Source organism: Lytechinus variegatus, chromosome 4 (genome assembly GCF_018143015.1).
Source record: "Lytechinus variegatus isolate NC3 chromosome 4, Lvar_3.0, whole genome shotgun sequence".
NCBI lineage: Eukaryota > Metazoa > Echinodermata > Echinoidea > Temnopleuroida > Toxopneustidae > Lytechinus > Lytechinus variegatus.
Genome location: NC_054743.1, coordinates 17,815,901 through 17,834,020, shown reverse-complemented (window position 1 = coordinate 17,834,020; position 18,120 = coordinate 17,815,901). Strand labels below are relative to the sequence as shown.

Genomic DNA, 18,120 nt, shown 5'->3' with positions numbered 1-18,120 from the left:
TGACACTTCCGTGTACATTCCGCGCGACATTTTTGCATGTTTGGCGCGGAGGAAATCTATTGTTCTTGGCAGAAAACGTACTTTGATTTTCATCTTTCCTGGCTTCTGTGACACTAAGAACACCCACAAGCATGGCTGAAAAGGACAATGGTAAGAATATTATGTTATTTTTATTTGTTTTCATTCATTAAATTTCTAAGACGAAGGATCGTAAATCCATTCCAGCCAGGCCAGGGCCATTCTTCACTCCAATTCAAAAAGGGGACTACGATACGGTACGTACGGTACGGTACCAGCGCTGCATGCATGCAGGCGTAGGTTCACGATCACGTTTGGTTTACAACATGTGCATGTGACGACTGTCGTAGACAGCTGGCAGCCGTCTGTTTCAAGGAGTTTTTAAACATTTTTTGTTATTTCTCCTCGTACACAGACGGCTCGCTATCGTGCAGCCACCATTAGGGGACTTGCAATGCAAAATCCCCCCGTCGGGGCTCTTCAAATTTGTCTTTAATGAATGTAAATTTTGAAAGATAACACGAACAAAATGCAAATAAATATTCCCTCTTGGCATTAATTGCCAAAAAACTGAGAAAAATCAAGTTAAAAGGAACAAAAACAGTGACTTACCTCGGCTGTCGCGCAAATTCACTTCCCCGTTTTATCCGATCTACATAAACATATGGCCATTGAGTCTGTAGTCTTGAGGACGCAATGATGATGATTTTTTTAAAGATGTCATATACTTCTTCATCATTGACGTCTTGACACTCTCTCCATACTGACCAAAACAAAGATGGATTCCCCCCCAAAATCCATCTTTTTAAACCGAACTCACTAGAATTTTGTTAATTTTATTAATTCTTACACCTTCCTACGCCTAATGCATAGGAAGGTTTTAAATATTACTTTAAAAAATGTTTAAAAAAATGAAGATTTCTTACCTAACTGATGCCGCGTAGACCCCTCGTTCCACATGTAAACAACGGAAATACAATAGCGTCGACCCTTGAACCGCTTATGTATGACGTACTTCCGGAAAGCAATGCCGTCTTAACGAACAATTTAGAGATAAAAAATCTTATTTAACAAATATTAAAATTTATTTCGTGATCATGAATAATTTATATATATTGATATAAATAAATAAATATAAATGTAACCATGTCAAATATGTCTCTATGCGACATGTTTTGAAATTGATTGGTTATTTTAATATAACCAAAACATCTCAGTGTGGTATATCGTTCTTAATATCCCCTTACTTCAAGCTATCACATTGGAAATAAATCGTGAAAGGGGTTTAAAAAGAAAAGTGAAAATTAATTGTAAAATTTGTAAATTAATTGTAAAATTGTAAAAACATTTATTACAAAAGATTAACAGTGACAATCTGTATTTTTGTTATTTTACTGCGATTTCTTTTCACATTTTTTCTTTCTTTTCTTTTTGTTTTGATAGTTTGTTTCTTTCGTTATTTCTTTTTTCTTACTTATTTTTTCTTTCACTCTATATTTTTTCATTCTTTCTTATTTTTTTCATTCTTTTCTAATTTATTTCTTTATTTCTTTCTTTTCTCTTTTTTCTTTCATTCTTCTTCCTTTTTGGTATCTTTCCTCCTTCATTCCCTTTCTTAGGATCTCTTTTATTTCATTCTTTTCTTTGTTTCTCTCTGTATCTCTTCCCACAGCATTTCAAGCTTTTCCTCTATTTATGTTTCTATTTCAGGGGGGGGAGAGGGGGTTCGTGGCCCTTGCCCCCAGGGTAGGTAAAAAGGGGGCGCCAAAACGGGAAGGTAAGAGAGGAAATAAAAGATTAGTATAAAGGAGGAAACAAGAAGAGAAAAAGAAAAAAGACGGGGTGCCAAATTGATTCGAACTGGGGACGGGGGCACTATATTGTCACCAAATTGACCATAAACAAAATGGTACCAAACTGACCTGTGAAGAAGAAGTTCAGACTGACCTTAAACTTCAGGGGCACGCACATTGATGTTTGAATAAGGGGGGCGTCATATTGTCCTTTATGAGGGGGTATCAAAGTGATCTTAAACCTGGGGGCATCAGGTTTATCTTCGACCCAGGGGGAACAAAATTGACCTTAAACTCTAAGGCGACAACAATTGACCATAACAGGGGCGTCAAAAAGATGTTCAACATAAAGGGGGTGCAAAATTTTCCTAGAAGGAAGGACACCTAATTGGCCTGTAATGGGGATGCCAAACTGGCGCCAAATTGATGTTCGAACTAGTAGGCACAAACTAGACCTTAAAGTTAAGGGGCGTCAAAGTAATTTAAAGTTAGAAGCGTGGTACCCATTTAATAATTGACTGGGGGCGGCAAATTGTCGTGTAAGGAGGGGCGCCAAACTGACCTTAAAAATAAGGGGTCACCAAGTTGATCTTCATCCTAGGGAGTGCGGCAAATTTGTCTTAAACTTAAAGAGGGCACCAAATTGACAATAAATATGGGGGTACCGAATTGTCCAGAATGGAGGGCACCAAATTCACCTGTAACGGGAGGCGCCAAACTCACCGTTTCTTTGCAACGGATAAAAATACTTAAATTTATATAAGGTATACAATTGTTTTGTTTGATGGAAGTAAAATAAATATAATTTTATTAAATTGACCTTAATTTTTTTGGGTGGGGGGGACACAATTGTCCTATAAGGAGGGGGGGATAAAATGACCTTAAACATGATGGCGCTTATCTCATAATTCACAGGAGAGGGGGACAATATGACCTTAACTTGGGGAGGGGACGCACTGTTTTTTGTTGCCATATCTTTCCATTTTCCTCTCATTTCCAAATATTTTCCTTTTTCTTGTTCTTATACTTAATTTCACCCTCTCATTTCTTTTGTGCCCTCTTCATGTTTTTTCACCCTCGTAAACGCATATAAAGAATGAAAGAGATATAGAGATAAACAGAGCAAAAGACAACAAGGAAATGAAAATTTTAATATTTGTCTTTTCCACCTCTCTCTCTCGCTCTTTAATCACTCATTGTTTTAAAAGCTTTTATTTACCTTTAACTTTATGTCACTCCGTTTTCCCCTTCCATTGTACCTCACTCCTTTAATTTCCTTCTATACATTACATTCAATTGTGTAATTCAATGATCACTTCTTATGTTCCTTGTCCTCTTTTGCTCCTACATTCTCTGTCCCTCTCTCTTATTTTCTTTCATCATTTATACCTAATTATCCCTTCTTCTACTTCTCTGTTTTTCAATCTCTCAACATCCTATCTTTTAAATATATTTAAAACAAAAATATTAACAAAATATAAATATATTTCATAAACAAAATACATTTAACAATTTATTACGATAATTCTTATACATTACATTTCAATTTGATCAAAGTCATAATATACAATATGATCCTAAAAACTGAGTAACATGAATCAATGTAAAAAAAAAATGATAACAAGATTTTTCTAAAATACTTACTAGATATTTACAACATTATAATGAATCATGTAACTTTATTCTACATATCCGTCTAACAATAAACTACAAAACATATCTATCTAATAAAAATGAAAACATACATAATGCAAATAAAAATTAAATTATCTTTGAAAATATATAGATGTAGTATCAAATTAAACTTTATACAGATATTGCCTACCTAGAGTTTGAATATAACATTTCCTCTCCCCGACGGAGTTATATTTTGCCCAAGGGAATATATTTTGCCCGAAGCGCGCAGCGCTGAGGGAAAATATTATCCAGAGGGAAAAATATAGCTTCGGAGGGGAGTTGAAATGTTATTTTTTGAAACGATAGACCAGGCAATATCTGTTATATTATATAGTATATGTGGATTCGCCATCAGAAATTGTATTCATTATCCGACTCAAACCCGAAATTCTTGCTACAGCTCTGATCCAATCTACGTCATAATAGATTTTTTTTTAAATACATCAAGCACGTTCTTCATGTAATCGACGCGTTAACACTAGCGCGTACATCAAATAAACTTGTTGCGCAACTTGTATGCAGCGAGTGACGTCACCTTAGGTGATATAACGCCGCAATTGAAAATACTACGCAGTATATTCCATGAGGTGACGTCAAAACCTAGAATATAACAAATGCGATCCTCGCAGCTATGGTCACGTGATGGCGTATTGACCTATCACTGATTCGAATCTACATGACCTATGTAATATTAAAAAATATCTACTTAAAAAACAAAGTAACTGTAAAATCCCAACAGTGCAAAAAGACGCCTAACACTATCAAATACAATAAAAATATACATATCACAATTGTAATAGAAATATTAATACTAATATGTAGATGTACGAATCAATTTACACTAAAAAATATATCTATTTTAGTAAAAAAGTACTGCATATAGATACAAAATGTACATATATAACATCAATAAAAAAATTAAAGGTACTATATAACAAAATAACAAAGGGAATTTTTAACATGAGAGAAGACATCTTCACATTCAGGAAATATATGTATATGTAAAAAATATCTATAAAAATGTATACATTTACGTATCAATTAACATTTACAAAAAAATATATCTAATGTAGAAAAAAATACGATAAAATGGCATACAGAAGCAAAGTGTCAAAAAAAAAAAAAACAGTACTACATAACAAAATCTTATGAAATTAAACGCTACCATGACAAAAGATATCACTACGAACATAAAATATATGTATAAGAGTTTAAGTCCCAATAGTCCATCAGGGGATTTGTCCATCATTCTCCTCTACAAAACTTGCCAACGATTCTTCTTTTCATCTTCTCCATGTCCTCTAACTTTCTATTTCGTCCATCTTGATATGAGATGTATGAAATCAGCGATCCAACAATTTCTTTCAACTGGTTCGGCGACGAACTCATATCCTGGATAAGAGGTAGCGCTAGAGTGTTCAACTTGACTGTATTACCATTTTCGTCATTAGCCTCAGGAGTACATGCATCATCTTCCTCTGAAGATATGTCCTCGTATAGTTCTTCTGAACTGATCCTTTCTCCAACATTGTTGTTCTCGTCCATCATGTCTATGGACATGTCTTCTGTCGCTACCGGAGTGTCACCATTCGTCTCCTTTGACCTGTCTGTTTCATTGGTTACAGATGACGGAATGTCTTCTCCCAGTAATTGCTTGATAAATTCATCATAGTCTTCATCGAAACGAAGTTCTGCAGCCACTCCGGCCATCGTTCAACGAAGTAGACTTCCAAAAGCTAACGAAATTGAGGATGAATCACTAAACTGATCAAGTCAAGAGATGTCCACGAGCTTTAACGTAATTGTCAACTATTGACGCTAATTAACACCACAAACTCTTTAAACTCTTAAAACATAACAGTGACACGTGTGCATTGTATTCAACCGAAAGCAAGAATGAGTCTCACGCCGGTCTCATGTTCATGCCGGTCTCATGTTCATGCCGGTCATGAACTTGAATAGATTAGGTAATCACTATTCATCATAAAGTACCCAAGTCTTAATCCCTCCTTTCAAGAATTTGGGGTATTAATCTTACATGGTAACCCCATAGTCTCAAAGCCATTACAGGTGTTTCTGTATCTGTATCTGTGGACTGAAGGAATTATGAAGTGACATTTTATGTATTAAATCAAATTGCATATGTTTAGTAAGCATGTCATATTTCAAAACTTAATTTCCAAATGTTGAAAATAAACGCTAAATGTCATTACTTTCTTATTTTATATTCGATTTTGATAAGTTTTCAATACTATTCTAATTTGATTTCTCTAGCGCTTTTTAAATAAATAAATTTTGCCGCTGGTGGACTTGACTTTTACCATCTCCAAAATCATAAATGGAAAAACTGTAATGTAATTGGTCTACAAGAAAACGCACCACACAATTACACTAGATAATACCACACCATTAATTTCATTCATTGCACACTTCTGTATACGGGGGCAATATAAAATAAAAAACTACGATGGTGCAAAGCGGACAAACAAAAATTAAGACCTTTTTAATACAAATTCTAATTTTGTAAGAGATTTCACAGTTTTATAATATCCACGAGTTTTCATTTGGTTTTCTTTCCTTTTCTCTTTTTTTCTCTTCGTAAAACTCTTGTGGCTCCGTGGCCCTCAAAAAGCCCTCATCTGTACGACAGTACTTTACTTGAATTGAAATAAACCAAACTGAATTTAACTGAACTGGTTAAACCTGATTAAATAACATTGATCCTATTATAGAACGACACTTTCACATACAAATTGTTTCTTTTTGTTCTTCACCAACTTTACAAGATCCTTAACTCGATATGCATCTGCTAACTTCTGTGGGAACCCTGCCTAGCTTTGGTAAACTTTGATCAAGATATAGTGTTTTGTTTTTCTTTATTATTTCAGAAACGTTTGATGATGCTGTTGAAGAGAGGGTGATCAACGAGGAGTATAAGATCTGGAAGAAGAACACACCATTCCTCTATGACCTTGTGATGACCCATGCCCTTGAATGGCCAAGTTTGACCTCCCAGTGGCTCCCAGACGTCCAAAAGTGAGCCTTCCATTTCAGTTTGATAATAACCGGTGTGTTGGTTCAGTTGGTAGAGCGCCCGTCTCACAACCTGGAGGTCGGGGGTTCAAACCCCGGCCGCGTCAGACCAAAAGACGTTAAAAGATGGGAGTTGCTGCTACCCTGTTTGGCGTTCAACGGTTAAAGGGATAGAGCCTCGTCGATCTGGCGCTGCACAGCGGCTGCCGGGCCCACGATTAATTGGGCAAAGCAAATTTTCGGAGTATTTCATTTCATTTCATGTCTATTTCGAACAATAAAATATGGATTTTCATTTTTTTTTCATTAAATTCCTGGTGGGTGTTTCATAAAGCTGCTTTTAAAGTTACGCACAATAGGCCTAACGCACAACTTTATGAACGACCGGAATATGTTCTTATGTCCTCAATGAATGACATAGGGATGTATCACATAGCACAAGAAAGGGTCACCAGTCGTGTGTAAAGTCATGCGTATCTTATGAACAGCTTTATGAAACACCCACCAGTAGTAGCAATGATCAGGGCCCTGTCTTACAAAGAGTTGCAATTGATCCGATCAATCACAACTATGGACGGCCATTAGCGTCAACATCTATTATGCATGTTTGTTCAGAATATTTTTTTAACTATGATGCATATTCATGCATTCATTGTTTTCTTGAAAATTCACTGTGCTTCTCTTTGTTAACAAAGGACATTGTGCAAATTTTCTGTAGAAAAATTTAGCATTAACCCTTTCATTAATGTTTAACTTTCTTTGTAAATTTCCTCATTTTTTTCCAGGCCTGAGGGTAAAGATTATTCCATCCATCGTCTAGTTCTTGGTACACACACGTGAGTTAATGTTCGTTGATTCTATTTACAAATAATGTTATGATTGAAATATAAGAGTACATTTGGGTGCTCTAAAGTCTACATAATGGTTTATGAGCTTGGTTACCACACCCCTATTGGAATGTTTTTTTCTCCCAAGTTTTTATTTCCAAAATCAGTGGAATTGGTGTATAACTTATATCTTGGTTATCTCATTCTGCATATTTATAAGGTTATTTTCATAATTTAGATGTTCTAATATTCAGCATTAACACAAATACTGGAGTGAAAAATTTCACAATTTTTCAACATGCAAAATTAGCGGAAAAGAAAACCACTATGAAAATTTCAGCTTATGCAGATAACAAATCCTGCCAATCTATCTGGAAATTTACAAGGTAAACAGTATCACTACCTCTAAATCCCTGCTATAACTTCTACAAGAGCGCAAAATCTCTTAAACTGTATAATATACAGGGAGTAAATCAAAGAGTCTGTTTTCTTGACCCTTATATTTGCAGATCTGATGAACAGAATCACCTAGTCATAGCCAGCGTCCAGCTTCCAAACGATGATGCTAGCTTTGATGCAGCACATTATGACAGTGAGAAAGGAGGTGAGTGATTGCTCTCTGTGGCAGAGCTGCCAGTTGGATGGATTTTTATCCCATTTAGTAGGATTTTTAAGGGGAAATTAACACTAAATATAATCTATTTCCCCTAGAAATATGTTTTTGAAAATTGAAAGAAATTTTTTTTTAGTACATTTTTTAAAACTTTGAAGAAAAATAGGATTTTAGGCTTGAAAATTGATAAATCAAAGAAAGAATGGGATTTGTACCACACTTCTGCTGTAGTTAATTGCTACTTGGTCTACACCCACTTGGTCTAATTTCCACTTGGTCTCATTTGGTCTAATCCTAGTTCGTCTACAACCAGTTTGTCTACTAACCGTTTGGTCTAATGACCATTTAGCCCACTAACCATGTCTAATTTCCAGTAAGGCTATACCCATTTCGTCTAATGTTGACTTTGTCTGACACTGCGTAGTTTCATGAGCTGTTTATGAACAAAATTTTCATTTGACAAAGTAGAAAGTAGGTAAACTTGGCATACAACTTAATAAGAATTAGACTAACTGTAGTTCAACTGCTTGGAGTCTAAATTAATATGAACCCCTCGACTTTTGAATTGCAGAGCATTAATCAAGTTTGCTGATAACACTTGTTTCATCTTAATGTTGGAATTGAAAAAAAGAAAATACCAAAACCAATTCCTTTTCACATTGGAGTTTAGGAACATGATATCAATTTCATATTTCGTCAAGGTCCTGTTTCACAAATGCTTGATTTCATAACAAATGCAGTTTCAATTACAAGTTTACTATCAGTCGCTCAAATCAAATTATTTCAGAAGCTTGAGATTGTCATTATGAATTGGTTTTCATAAACAACTTTCATATATATTGGGCATCTGTGGACCTTAACATAAAGACTTATAATTATCGTAACTTTGCCAATTGGGAAATTCCATGGAAGCCTTGATTTTGATTTGCTATTGGGCCCTGTTTCTATGTTAGTTACCATAATTCCAACTTAACAACAGTTGTAAGTTCCTAATGAAATGTTCCCCAGATCACAATGATTGAGCTGTTTTGTGAAAGTTGGTAAAGAAATTGAACACATTTAGAATGATCATTCTGATTTGTGTGTTTTGTCTTGTAGAATTTGGAGGGTTTGGCTCCGTGAGCGGGAAGATCGAGATCGACATCAAGATCAACCACGAGGGAGAAGTAAACAGAGCGCGTTACATGCCACAGAACGCCACCATCATAGCAACCAAGACTCCTAGCAGTGATGTACTGGTCTTTGATTACACAAAACATCCATCCAAACCAGGTAAGTCTCAATCATAGCAACCAAGACTCCTAGCAGTGATGTACTGGTCTTTGATTACACTAAACATCCATCCAAACCAGGTAAGTCTCAATCATAGCAACCAAGACTCCTAGCAGTGATGTACTGGTCTTTGATTACACAAAACATCCATCCAAACCAGGTAAGTCTCAATCATAGCAACCAAGACTCCTAGCAGTGATGTACTGGTCTTTGATTACACAAAACATCCATCCAAACCAGGTAAGTCTCAATCATAGCAACCAAGACTCCTAGCAGTGATGTACTGGTCTTTGATTACACAAAACATCCATCCAAACCAGGTAAGTCTCAATCATAGCAACCAAGACTCCTAGCAGTGATGTACTGGTCTTTGATTACACAAAACATCCCTCAAAACCAGGTAAGTCTCATCGGGGGAATAGATGATCATTGGGGACACAGTATATCTCCTTGATATTGATGCTGAAAAAAGAATAGGGATTTGATGTTTCAAGTGAATGCCCAAATTAAATGGATCTCAATTTCTTGATAAAATTGCAATTTATGGAATTGATATTAAATAAGATACATGTGAGACTAGGGGTTTGAAGTAGGAACTCACAAAATTAGAACTTTGAATATTCATAATTCTGTTAAATTGACTTTCGTCTCGGTTGAGCCATATTTCTTCATTTTTCTGCTTTTATCAAAACTAATTTGCTGAGCTGCCAAGTATGACAAATTATCAGTATTTCTTACTGAAAAATAAGGTGAATACTGATGGCTTCATGCAAAATACTGATTTATAAAGTTTTAGTTTTATTATGTGTTGTCATATAGTATTTCTTTCAATATACTTATTTTCTTACCAAAAATCTTGATTTTTCACCTTTTGAAATACTGTAATGTTCTTGTTCGGGTTGGCGGCTCTGAATTCGACATTAGGGTGATCATTCCCTGTACAGTATATTGTAAAGTTAAAGCTGATGTCAAAATTTACAACCAGGGCAGAATATTATGCCACCACATATTTTTTAGTCCTGAGTTCAGTATTTCCTCTTCCACATCTTAAAAAAAATTGTTTTAATCTGTTATCTACCCTCCAGACCTGAATGGTCAATGCAGACCAGACCTGAGACTCCGTGGTCACTCTAAGGAGGGATATGGTCTCTCATGGAACCCAAACCTTCATGGCCACCTACTCAGTGCCTCAGATGACCATGTAAGTATGACCTCTGGACCTATGCAGAAATCTAAGTACGCTGAAAATCACCAACACAGATTATAACATGTGGGAATGTGTATTAGTATTTCTTGTATTTCTGCTGACCGAATTAATGCTGATTTTGGTAATAAACACATTTTAGTCTGAATTATTTGGCACTTACAAACACTTGGTTGGTCATTTTATCTGATTCTGTGTGGGATTGTTTTGTGATCATTACCATGAAGTAAATGTAATTCAAGTTTTAAGAAAAAATCATTGTGGCAATGGAGAGTAGAAGAAATAATCGGTGGACTCACGATGGATCAGACGTTTCATCTGCAAGCTGCTAGATTTCGTCAGGCAATCTGTGCCTCGTTGGTTTAAATGATGTCATTTTCTTGATCACTTTTCACATGTCTCAACCAGTGGACCATCCATTATTCACCAACGTCCAGTAATGTATGAAATTAAACCTGAAATGTAATGCCAAGCAACTTAACTGATTCAGCTACTGACTTGAAACGTTTTGTTTTCTTACTCAGACCATCTGCCTTTGGGACATCAATGATAAGCCTAAAGAGAATCGTGTGGTAGATGCTAAGACTATCTTCACAGGTCATTCAGCAGTTGTTGAAGATGTTTCGTGGCATCTTCTTCACGAGAGTCTGTTTGGATCGGTTGCCGATGATCAGAAGCTCATGATGTAAGTAGTCTAATTGAACTTGACTGTTTCCAAAGTTTTCTAACTTTCGAGGCCTATAATCATTTGAGGAAGTAACATGTTAATAATGATAGTGACTACTTATATAGCACACAGTTCAGAATTTTTGGTGCTCAATGCGCTTCTAGAAAGTCATTGAACACATGCACAGTAAGTGAAATAGAATAAATAGAAAATTGAAATTCTATCTTTTGGGTGTATCATGATAAAGATTCACAAAGTGTTCTTAGGAAGGACGAGTTAAGATGATATTGTTTTCTATTCATAATCAAATCAGATAAAGGTTTATTGTCTAAAACGAAAGAGTAAGAGATTAGATACTTGAATTTCAAATTCTCTTGCAATTTCAATTAAAATTAATTGACCTAGCAAAAAAAATATGAATAAAAAATGCTTTCTTATATAGGATTCCCCAGTCAGTTCCATGACATTTGCTCTGATGGAAAATCTGAATGTTAAGCCAAACATAAAACCTAACCTCCAAAATTTAATAAGCCCTAATCCTCATCTGTACATTATTCTGAACCAAAAACTGGATTGCAATCCTAGCTCTAACCCTATGCCCTCTAGTTATTAAGACTGATTGGAGCAAATGTTGTAGGATTATGTTGTGTCACCTCTCAATCACCCTCTACTTGGTTTATTTTAGATCCTTGATTTTGAAGTAAATATCAAAACCTGAATTATGTAATATATTTATATTTTGTATTTTATTGACAGCTGGGATACGAGAGTAAGCAATCTTGCCAAAGCAAGTCATTCTGTGGATGCTCATACTGCAGAGGTAAGTCACATGACTAGCTTTATGATTATTCGAGTCACATGATTAAAAACTTTTTCTCCTCCTTTTCAACTTCACTTTACATACTGCCCAAACTATGATAATTTGAGAGCTGTACCCTTTTCATATGACCAAGAAAACAGACAAATTACTCTGTAAAGATCCCTTGTAGGGGGGGGGGTACAGATTTTATGAAATTGTACATGCCAACTCGTACTGAATTTCAGTAATTATTACTAAAATATAAGAATAATAATGATGGTTTCATGAAAAATACTGATTTCTAAAGTTTCAGTTTTATGTGTTGTCCTATTGTACAGTATTTCTTTGGAAATATTCCTCAACAAATAATGTTTTACAGCTTTTTTTTTAAACACTGAAATGTACTTGATCAGGTTTTCAGCTCTACTTTATGGAACTGTCCATTGGCTTTCCTTTTTGGCCATATTTCATCATAGACTTCTCTCTTTTCTCTTGTAGGTGAACTGCTTGTCTTTCAATCCATACAGTGAATTCATTTTGGCTACTGGCTCGGCTGACAAAGTAAGTTTAATCACTATTTTAATTGTCTATTGTTTTTCTTTTAATGATCACACTTGTATGAAAATATAAAGAAGTAGAGTAGGATTCTTGAATCGGTACTGTATAGGGACGATGTCATGTCTAAATATAAATACAATGATTCTGTGGCAGGAGGTTTGAGTTGAGTGTACGAATTTCTCATATTAATTTGACCCTTCAAAGTATGTGATTTTTAGAAGAAGTCAACATAGATAAACTGATTTTAAAGAGAAATGCCAGTAGTTGCAGTAAACACTTATTTTATGAGAAGTTTGTAAAACCAGGCTTAATTGTCAGTATATCATCGAGGATCTAGATCTGGTACATTTACATAAACTGAACTTCTTGAAATCTTGAAAATATTCACACTGAAGATCACAAACAGAGATAAGCGCACGTTGGACAGTGTATTATTGCTTTGAATGTCGGCCCGATGCTTGACCCAAATCCTGTGCTTATTTGCTAATTTCTCAGCAATTACACAATTTCTTTCAGAATCCTTTGGCACATATTTTTTATATATACAAACAGACACTTTGGTGGTCATTTCTTTGGATTCTGCACGAACTCATTTTGATAGTGTTACCACAACTGGCATTTACCTTTAAATCCATTGACAATAGTATGGAACTCTGATTAGTCTTAAATGCAGTCAAACTAAATGTGTTTTCAGCATGTAAGCATCCCAATCCTGTCTTGCAACTCAAGTTTCTTCTGTATTAGAAATACTTGCTGTCTTTAATTTATGAATATAATAATATACAAATTTCCTTTTGTTCTTTTCCATTTTACCTCATGTAGACTGTTGCATTGTGGGATCTTCGTAATCTGAAACTCAAGCTTCACTCCTTTGAGTCGCACAAGGATGAGATCTTCCAAGTTCAGTGGTCTCCGCATAATGAGACGATCCTTGCTTCCAGTGGTACTGACAGAAGACTCAATGTATGGGACTTAAGGTATGATGCTGATAATTTCTCATTCTTTTTAAGGCACTATCACTATTTCAATGGATGCATGGCTGTACCATTAAGTAATACACTTGAGTCTGCATGAGTTGACCCTCTCAAAGTAAACAAAAATAAGTCAAAGTGGATGCTATTTCTCAGATCAAAATGTGCAAAAAAGATGTAATCTAGACATGTAAGTCTAATATTTCTTTGAGTCCGTGATATTTGACTATTCCATATGTTAGAAATTCCATTAGAAAAGAAAATGAACCCTTGTAGGTATTTCTGCTGCATGTTGAGATGGCTTTGCTAGTGAATGTCCCTTGGACGCTATTACATATATTCGACCTTGCATCGATCTACAGTGAAAGATGTTTACAAGATTCATTGCTTCAATCCGGCCAGCTTTTGTGAAGATGCAAAGTCAGTTTCTGTAGATTAATTCTGAAAGGGCTGAAACAAATCTGAGGCCACCAAATCCATGATCATGCATGGCGTATTGATTTGGCCTCAATGTCACTCTCATAGGCCTTCGCTGTTTTGGTGTCTTTTTTTTTATTACCCACTTGTTGGTTTTCTCTGAAAAATTGAAATTTAAGGTTGCACGACTGGGACTTTTGATGTCTCGATTGATCGTTTCGATTGATCACATGATCATTTTATTTTCATTACAGTAAAATTGGTGAGGAGCAGTCTCCTGAAGATGCCGAAGATGGACCTCCAGAGCTTCTCTTCATCCACGGAGGACACACAGCTAAGATCTCAGACTTCTCATGGAATCCGAACGAACCCTGGGTAATCTGCTCCGTCTCCGAAGATAATATCATGCAAGTTTGGCAGATGGTATGTGTAGGCTTCCTCTTGTATTTCTTAGTTAATTGATTATCTGATTAATTAATTAATTGATTAATTCATTCATTCTCTGACTGATTGACTAAATGACTGATGAAGTGACTGACTCACAATTCATTCATTCATTTGTCCATTCATTTTCTTGTTCATTTACCAATTTTCACTAGTTTTGTGCTTTCATTCATCCATACTTTGTTTCATTCACCTGTCTTTTGTTCATTCATTGTCATGATCACTGGCTGATTGGTTAATTGAATCACTATTAATGTGCACATTTAGTCATCAACTTTAATGAGTTATTTTCCTATAAATGTAGGTGAATTTTCATCCTAAATTTTGATAATGTACTCTAATCCCATTCATTCATCTCTTCATATTTGTACTTGTTTTATTAACCTAATGCTCTCCACTCACGCCTGTTACCCATACATTCAGCTCAGAGTAAACACATTTTTATAAAAAAATCTGTCAGTGTATACAAATCTCTGTTTGGTTTTATAGACGTATCCTGCACTACTTGAGACTTGACTCTGTCTCTGAATCCTTTACCTATTCTTTTTCTTTCTTTCTTTGATCTTACAGGCAGAGAACATTTACAATGACGAAGATCCCGACACGTCAGCGGCTGATTTAGAACAACAGACTGCATCATAAAAGCTCCACTCTTAGAAAGAAAGTAAGATCAGCAAAGGAAAAACAAAGACTCAAACTATACTTGACTATCATTAGCCTACCCATTAATAGTGCCATCACTTCCTTATTCCTTCCTCTTTTCAAGATTTGTTTGCCTGATTACCTCTATGGTACCCCCAAACTGTCCTTATGTATTTTGCTCATTGTCTGTCTGGGCTCTAAAACAGAGGATTAAAGAGAAGAGAATGAAGACATCTCTGAAAGAGCCCCCCCCCATCCAAAAAAAGTTTTAAAAAAGAATCCTGAGAAACCAGTCACTGGTCAGTTCTTCAATAGATGTCTAATTTAGGATAATGTAAATATCTTATGTAATGTTGATAGTTTTTGTATGTTTATTGAAGGTGACCAATACGGTTGTTAATATAGCCCAAGGGTGGTGTCTTGGGGATAATTGTCTTTGTAAGGGACGTACAGTCACGTAGATTTCAGCATAAAGGGTCATGGAGATCAGAGAGCTTAAAAGGAAGGATTGATTCTTGAGGAATGGAATGAAATTAAGTTTTTGAAGGCTTTTTGGGACATACTGAGGCAACTCTTCATGGCAATCCCTGTGACATCAGTCATTTACGGCACAAGTCTCGACATTAATGTTACTGAAATGCACAGTCTACCTAGACTTTTCTCATGAGGATTTTTCTGTTCATTTGCATGTAGAGCAAAATAATTTTAGAGACAGCACAAATTAAAACACTTAAGTTGTTGCTACTACAGTGTGTGTTTAATCACAAATGTTAGTTGGTGTAGGTACTCAAGCTTAACTACGGCATTAAACATACATGCTTCACTAATATTTGCATCTATTCCAAAAATACGATTTATAGGGTGGAGAAACGGTTTGTAAATTTTTTTGAATATTCCATCTTAGAATGGAGGATGTTAGAATAATGGAATAGATAAGATAAGTGCACAAGCATTTTATGCTGAATATTATTATATATTTACCAATGTAATGCTCCTTTTTCCGTTGTACCTGAATGAAATTGATGAATAATTAGTGATACCTCATGATGAAAACAGACCATTATGTCTGTCTAATTGGCACTGAGTCTTCTAGTGTTTACCTGGATGCATGTTTGATACCAAAGCAGGAAATACAAATTCTCTTATAAAAGAAATAAGTTGGTGGTGTAAGAACGTTGCATCCTCTCTAACTGTATTTATTCTCTTACAGTACGTTTCACTTCCTTTTGCTTTTTAAAAGCAAATATTCATTCTTTGATTGTTGTCTTTGCTTCAGTTATTCTATGTTGATGATATAATTTTCCAATTGAGGGATGCTGTATTAATTTATCTGAAGTACTGAAGATTATAAGTTATTTTGTCTGCAGTCTGCATTCATTTGAACATTAAATTACGAGACCTGGGGGGTGTTTCACAAAGATTTAAGTATGACTTAGAGTCGCACTTAAATACCGAGTTGCGTATGGTATGAAAGGCTTGACCGCATTGGTCAGATTGTGTCAAGAGGACGCGCACTACCGCGTATCTGTCAATAAGATCGCGTGTTGCATATCATGTACGCGTCGGAATTTAAGTGCGACTTAAGTCATACTTAAATCTTTGTGAAACACCCCCCTAGGTACTGCTCCCTCACTATAAAGAAAGAGAGAGAGACAAAAAGGGGAAATGTATTCGACTTAATTGCAGCATCAGTAGTTAATAGCAAGAGCGATCAAATCAAATGATTAACATCAGTGTTTTGTGATGCTTTCCATGTATTTTCCTCGTAAGGAATTGATTATACAATGTACAGTATGTATCATTCTTTTTTTCTACAAAATGAATTGTGTTCAGCCAGTGTCCGATTTTCTGTAATTCAGTGTAAAAACAGGCAATTAAAGGACATGTAGTATTTGTATATGTTTGTATACTTTGTGAATCATACTATTATACTTCCATTTGGATAGTGATGATGATGGTGATGGAATGATGATGATGGTGATCATGGTGATGGTAATGATAGTTATTATAGTGATGATGTTGATGAAAAGATGATGTTGGTATTGGTGGTGATGATGATGGTGATCATGTTTATAGTGATAATGGTGATGGTAATTAATATAGTGATGATGATGATAGATGATGATGACTATGGTGATGATGTCTATGGTGATGATGATGGTGGTGATGATGGTGATGATGATGACAATGAAGATTATGATGGTGATCATGTTTATGTTGATGGTAATGATGATTATTATAATGACGATGATGGTTATGATGGTGATGACAATGAAGACATTGATGGTGATGTGGATGATGGTGATGATGACGATGATGATGTTGATGATGGTGAAGGAGAATGTGAAGATGATGGGGATGATGATGACTATGGCGATGATTAATGATTATGACGATAATGATTACATGATACGATTGTTCATTGTATCCCTCTTGCAAAATTGTTGAAAAAAATAATTGAAGTGGAAATGTCCCATCAGCCTTTTTTATGTAGGCCTATCACATTTTTCAAATGAAAATTACTTCTCTTCATGAAATAAACGTTTTAATTTCACATTTCAAATAATTTGGTAAACTTTCCTTCCCTTAAGTGCTTGCTATTTAGAAACTGTTGATTGAAAAAATAAAACAAATTTTAGGGACTTGTTTGGCCCTCTCTCACGGATTACTGGATTTGCCCTTGATGAGGGCGGTAATAAAATTGATGAATTGATTATAATGAGGCATCCAGACTGGCAGGTAACATGATATATATAAAGAGAGAGAGAGAGAGATGGATGTCGAGATAAACTTGTGAATTTACATGTATATAGGCCACTGATCTTTTATCGGCAAAGAAATGGACAACGGACGATTAATAATCTCTCTTTGAGATTTTGTGCATAACAGATATTTGCGATATTTTTTGACATAGCACTGATAACTATAATGCATATGCACATAATATTGCATTATCGGAGAGTAAGTTAACGAATTTTGTAATTCACGTCAAGGTACGTTGCCACATGGACCTATCATTGGTTGCCCTGATCAATCTTTGGTGTGTGTTTTTTAACCATAGATGATTCCGTTCATAATAAACAAAATTTCGGGTATTCTGACTTTGGGTTTAAGTAAAGAAAATTAGGATAGGCAATAGGCAATCTACATGGTTTTCCTTCCAAAATACTGACGAAGTTTCGAAT

The 18,120-nt window shown here is 35.3% G+C and overlaps 1 protein-coding gene across 1 annotated transcript; it reads left to right on the top strand.

Moving 5' to 3' along the window:
* On the top strand, nt 1-16,832 carry LOC121413534 (histone-binding protein RBBP4). Its single transcript, XM_041606377.1, has 12 exons — nt 1-150; nt 6,377-6,524; nt 7,307-7,357; nt 7,858-7,952; nt 9,060-9,233; nt 10,319-10,434; nt 10,962-11,122; nt 11,861-11,924; nt 12,402-12,464; nt 13,284-13,438; nt 14,104-14,272; nt 14,864-16,832. Exons 1-12 carry the CDS (start codon nt 132-134, stop codon nt 14,933-14,935), a joined length of 1,287 nt encoding a protein of 428 aa, XP_041462311.1. The 5' UTR covers nt 1-131; the 3' UTR covers nt 14,936-16,832.
* Nucleotides 16,833-18,120: the final 1,288 nt, after the last annotated feature.